The 6,063-nt window shown below is 52.4% G+C and overlaps 1 protein-coding gene across 1 annotated transcript; it reads right to left on the bottom strand.

The window, feature by feature from the left end:
* Positions 1–245: 245 nt before the first annotated feature.
* Positions 246–5,055, bottom strand: LOC306879988 (uncharacterized protein). The gene is made up of 2 exons (XM_079433235.1): positions 3,721–5,055; positions 246–408 (listed from the first exon to the last, which is right to left on the bottom strand). Exons 1-2 carry the CDS (start codon positions 4,804–4,806, stop codon positions 406–408), a joined length of 1,089 nt encoding a protein of 362 aa, XP_079289361.1. The 5' UTR covers positions 4,807–5,055; the 3' UTR covers positions 246–405.
* Positions 5,056–6,063: the final 1,008 nt, after the last annotated feature.

The following is a 6,063-nucleotide window of genomic DNA, read 5'->3' as shown; positions in this document are numbered from 1 at the left end:
CCAGAACAAGAATCGAGTAATCTTTCCTTATTTCCATAAACTAGTCTGCATTTCTGGGTGTTAGTTGCAATTGGTCATCTAGTTGATCAGTTCTTTTTTCCCCACTTCAGGTATAATCAGGACTATAAACAGCACATTGAGGGACCACAAATATTTAGATTCAAATTATATTCAGAAAGTTTTAATTCATTATGTTTAATACTGTAACCCGGTTCGTCTGGAAGCAGGACAAGGAAGTCAGGTTTGGTGCGTGAAATAAGGCCTTTTATTAGGCTTTCAACAGAAAAAACTCCAAACAATCTCTAGGTGAGGCTCCCTGCCCTTCACCGTCTCTCAACCAGCCTTCTCCGCGTCAAGCACACCTCCCAGATGTGCAGGCTGATATATATCCGTCTCCCCCACCAATCACTGGAATTAAAGACAGGTGTTAATCATCATCCACTTGGCCTCCTTATCACCGCTCGTCTCCGCACCTGCTCTCCCACTGCAGACTCCGCTCTACCCCGCCCCCCTCTCCACATACCCCCACCGCCCAACTCAGGCCGGGGAGTCGTCCGGCCTGCAGCCCCCCCCCCCCCCATTCCTGGAGAGGAAGTCGGCTACCGCCATCTGCACCCCCGGTCTGTGGACCACCTGGAATTTAAAAGGCTGTAAAGCTAGATACCAACGGGTGATCCGTGCGTTGGTATCCTTCATGCGGTGGAGCCACTGGAGGGGCGCATGGTCCGAACAGAGGGTGAACTCCCGTCCCAGGAGGTAATAACGGAGGGTGAGGACGGCCCAACGAATGGCTAAACATTCCTTCTCAATGGTGCTGTATCTAGTCTCTCTATTTGAGAGCTTCCGACTAAGATACAGCACCGGTCGCTCCTCTCCTCCGACCCCCTGGGACAGGACCGCCCCCAGCCCCCTGTCCGATGCGTCAGTCTGCAATAAGAAAGGGAGATCAAAGTTAGGAGAGTGTAGGAGCGGCCCGCCGCACAGGGCAGCCTTTACCTTGGTTAGAGCCTGTTGGCACGGCTCCGTCCACTGGACCGGATCTGGCGCTTCCTTTTTAGTAAGATCAGTCAGCGGGCTGGTGAGCTCCGAATAATTGGGTATGAACCTCCTATAATATCCCGCCAGCCCCAGGAACTGTCTCACCTCCTTTTTGGTCTTGGGACATGGGCAGGCCGCAATCGCCGCAGTCTTGTCAATTTGGGGACGCACCTGCCCCTGTCCCAAGTGGAAGCCCAGATACCGGACCTCCACTCGCCCAATTGCACACTTCCGTGGGTTCGCCGTGAGTCCCGCAACCCTCAGCGCTCTCAGGACTGCGCGCACATGCTCGAGGTGCCGCTGCCAATCCTTACTATAGATAATGATATCGTCTAAGTAGGCAGCGGCGTACGCCGAATGGGGTCGAAGGATTCTATCCATGAGACGCTGAAAGGTAGCGGGAGCCCCGAATAGCCCGAACGGAAGGGTAACAAATTGGTGTAATCCAAACGGCGTAATGAAGGCTGTCTTTTCTTTGGATAAGGGCGATAAGGGGATCTGCCAATACCCTTTCGTTAAATCCAGTGTCGAGTAAAAGCGAGCCGAACCTAACCGATCAAGCAGCTCGTCAACTCGGGGCATTGGATACGCGTCAAATTTTGACACAGCATTCACCCTTCTATAATCGACACAGAAACGGACAGAGCCGTCCGTCTTAGGAACTAAAACAATCGGGCTCGCCCAGTCGCTATGTGATTCTTCTATTACGCCCAAGTCCAGCATGGCCTTTAATTCTTCCTGAACCACCTCTTTTTTGTGTTCAGGTAAGCGATAGGGGCGGCTACGGGCGACCTTCCCCGGGATCGTTTCGATATGGTGCTGTATGAGGTTTGTGCGACCAGGCAGGGGTGAAAACACATCCGCAAAATCTGTTTGCAACTTGGCTACATCAGTGAGCTGCCGTGGCGAGAGATGATCTCCCCCAGGGACCAGAGCAAGCGGATCGGCTTTGAGTGCTGCTTCTGGACCGAAATCCTCCTCTGCCGAAACGGCCACGGCTAGCTCAACTGAAGTCTCCTCCTGCCAGCGTTTCAACAGGTTGAGATGATAAATCTGATGTGCATCACCCCTGTCCGACCGCTTAACCTCATAATCGAGATCCCCTACCCGCCGTGTAACCACAAACGGTCCTTGCCACTTCGCGAGTAATTTGGAACTGGACGTTGGAAGTAACACAAGTACCTTATCCCCCGGTGCAAATTGACGCTCTCGCGTACCCCTGTTGTACAGCCGACTTTGTTTGTCTTGAGCCTGGAGCAAATTCTCCATGGAGAGCCGCCCCAAAGTGTGGAGTTTTGCCCGGAGGTCCATGACATACTGAATTTCACTTCGGCTGTTTGATGGCCCCTCCTCCCAAGCTTCCCTAATCACATCAAGCACCCCACGGGGCTGACGACCATAGAGAAGCTCGAATGGGGAAAACCCCGTGGAGGCTTGTGGGACCTCGCGTACTGCGAACAACAGGGGGTCGAGCCATTTATCCCAATTTTTGGCATCTTCTTTTACGAACTTACGAACCATGGATTTCAATGTGCGATTAAATCGTTCCACCAAGCCATCCGTTTGTGGGTGATAGACGCTTGTGCGGATCGATTTAATACCCAGCAATTCGTATAATTCGCTTATTGTACGTGACATAAATGCCGTGCCCTGATCGGTGAGAATCTCCTTAGGGATTCCCAGCCGGGAGATAATGCGAAACAGTGCGTCCGCCACGCTTTTCGCTGAGATGGTGCGCAACGGCACTGCTTCCGGGTATCGTGTTGCATAATCCACCAGAACTAATGCAAAACGATGGCCGCGTGCTGAACGTTCTAATGGCCCGATGAGGTCCATCCCAACTCTTTCGAAGGGGACCCCCACTAAAGGCAAAGGACGCAATGGCGCTTTTGAAATAGCCGGTGGATTAACCAGCTGGCATTCACGGCAAGCCGCACACCACCGGCGGACCTGCTCATGAATGCCTGGCCAAAAGAATCGGGCCATGAGACGTTCCCGTGTTTTTGCTTCCCCCAAATGGCCTGCCATGGGACTACAGTGAGCCGCCTGGAAAAGCATTTCCCGGCGGCTTTGTGGTACTAACAACTGTGTTGTATCTTCCTTGGTCTGGGTATCTTGGGTTACCCGATACAACCTATCTTTAATAATGGAAAAATAGGGGAAAGAGAGCGGCCGGTCAGGCTGGAGAAGCTGTCCGTCAATGGTGCGGACCTGGTCATACGCACTTTTAAGCGTCTCATCCCGGGACTGCTCCAGAGGAAAGTCATCTCGGTCAGGCGGAAAAACCTCCGCCCTCCCACTCGTTTCCTCCGGGTCAGACGGTAAAGGTCCCGGAACAGCATCTCCCGCCTGAGCCATCGCTTCCCCTGTCCCTAGTCCTGGCCCCCAAGCAGCATCCGCACATAAAATCCCCAGTAATTGTGAAAATGCTGGCCAATCCGTACCCAAAATCAGCGGATGCCGAAGGTGGGGATTAACCGCCACCTTAACACTATGCTTTTTCCCTCGGAATTGGATCCCTACAGGCACCAGCGGGTAGCCGACCACATCCCCGTGCACACACCTTACCTTAACCTGGCGGCTCATATCCAATGCCCCTTGCTGCATCAGGCTTTGATGAATAGAGGTTTGGTTACAGCCCGAATCCACCAAAGCCCGATATGTACCCCCCTTAATACTCACAGGTATCTGGTACTGCCCGGCTTGATCAGGGGCAGCCACCGGGGAGTCGGGGACCCGGATCATCATGCCCACCTCCATTACGGGACAGCGATCCTGGAAATGCCCCGGATCCCCGCATCTCCAGCAAGCCGGCCCAGACTTTCCCCCCACCCCAGCGGCAGAAGGAGAACCAAGCGATTGGCGGGGAGAGGGAGGGGGTGGAGCAATGGCACTGGACTCTGCCACGCCTCCTCGGGCTCCCGGTCTGCTTCCCAGGACCATCGTCCCACGCTGTGGGGCTCGAGGGTGAAGATTGCTCCGTGACCTAGGAGCAGGAACAGGTCGGAGGAGAGGGAGGGAAGGTTTGGGGAGAGAGAGAGAGAGGTTAGAGGGGGGCTCGCCAGCCCCCGGGCACGCCACCATATGGTCCTCAGCCAGCTGGATGGCCTGATCCAGCGACGTCGGGCGGTGACACTGGACCCACTCAGCCGTTCCAGTGGGCAGCCGCGCCACGAACTGCTCCAGCACCACCAGATCCACCACGGCCTCGACGTCACGGGTCGTGGCCATCAGCCACTTGCGGCAAGCATCTCGGAGCTGTTGGGCCAATACGAAAGGCCGGCCGCTGTCCCCCAGATCCACCGAGCGGAAACGCTGCCGATGCTGTTCCGGGGTGCGCCCGACCCGCTGAAGAATAGCCCGCTTCAGGTCGGCATAGGCGAGGAGGTTCTCCACAGGCAGCTGTTGGGCCGCCACCTGTGCCTCGCCGGACAGCAGCGGGATCAAGCGCACCGGCCACTGAGCGCGCTCCCACCCACATGCCTCCGCTGTTTTCTCAAATAGGTCCACAAACGCCTCTGGGTCATCCTGTGGTCCCATCTTTACCAGCGGGACATGAGCCATAGGGGGGGCTGCGCCCGGCCGGGCCTCCTGGCCCAGCAAGCTCCGGAAGGCTCGCCGGTCTTCCTCCTGCGCTTGGACCAACAGGCGGAACCGCTCTTCCTGTTCCCGCCGGAGGTCCATCAGCGCTTCGTGCTGCGAGTGGTGGAGCCCGGCAAGGGATTTCACCAGCTCCGCAAGTGGCGTTGATCCAGCTGGCTGCTGCATAGCGGCGTGACGACTTCCTAGTCCCGGGTTTCGGCACCAATGTAACCCGGTTCGTCTGGAAGCAGGACAAGGAAGTCAGGTTTGGTGCGTGAAATAAGGCCTTTTATTAGGCTTTCAACAGAAAAAACTCCAAACAATCTCTAGGTGAGGCTCCCTGCCCTTCACCGTCTCTCAACCAGCCTTCTCCGCGTCAAGCACACCTCCCAGATGTGCAGGCTGATATATATCCGTCTCCCCCACCAATCACTGGAATTAAAGACAGGTGTTAATCATCATCCACTTGGCCTCCTTATCACCGCTCGTCTCCGCACCTGCTCTCCCACTGCAGACTCCGCTCTACCCCGCCCCCCTCTCCACAAATACTAATTATGTGGTTGCAGCTTTGTATTACATAATTAGCAATAAGCCAATACTGTAATTATAATTTAAAAGATGAGATGAATTCACTCTCATGAATATCAAACATTGTATTCATTTCTTCTAAAAATGACAAAGAAAAGTGATAGACAGAAACATGAAATTGTCTGATAATGCAATGTAAATATCGAATGAATGTTGTATTTTAAAAGTTTAATGTATCAAATACTGTGAAATTATGGATTAATTAAAAACATTTTTGTTCATTTGTGCTGTGGATTTTGTGCATTTCTTGTCTTAAAGCTGTATGTCTTTACACAGCTGGGAGGTGTGTCTACATTACAGACAGTTTACCAGATCAGTCAAATCTGCTAATCTGACACCAGATTACTGTGTCAGAATCAGCCTCTTAATCCAGTGAGTAGTCTGTTAATCACACACAGACATGGCTGCATGTCCCATGCACAAACACAGATGCATATCTATATTCACATTCATGCACATGTTCACATATAAAACACACACACACACACACACACACAATGCTCTTGCACATTGCAATGCTAGAAAATTGCTGAAAAACTCTATTTTCGCAGAAAACCTTATATAATCTTCACCAAAATGAATCAGTAAGAGTTGAATGAATCACTAAAAAGTGTAACTCTTTGGTGCATTAAAAGCAATGGTCTGTTTTAGCATCTGACATGTCAACTTCGGACTTAACTAATGTAATTAGTTTAAGGCAGGACTATCAGTTTCTCTGCTAAGTGACAAATGAGAGGAGTACATTTACATTTACATTTATTAATTTAGCTGACGCTTTTATCCAAAGCGACTTACAATTGCTATATATGTCAGAGGTCGCACGCCTCTGGAGCAACTAGTGGGTTAAGTGTCTTG

The sequence above is a fragment of the Barbus barbus genome, assembly GCF_936440315.1.
Source record: "Barbus barbus genome assembly, chromosome: 14".
In the NCBI taxonomy this organism is placed as follows: Eukaryota; Metazoa; Chordata; class Actinopteri; order Cypriniformes; family Cyprinidae; genus Barbus; species Barbus barbus.
The sequence above is the reverse complement of the archived record's forward strand: the minus strand, read 5'-3'. Positions and strand labels throughout refer to the sequence as shown.

What these genes read in the sequence shown, in the direction of transcription:
- LOC306879988 (XM_079433235.1), bottom strand. Translation starts at nt 4,806, where the DNA reads ATGCAGCAGCCAGCTGGATCAACGCCACTTGCGGAGCTGGTGAAATCC.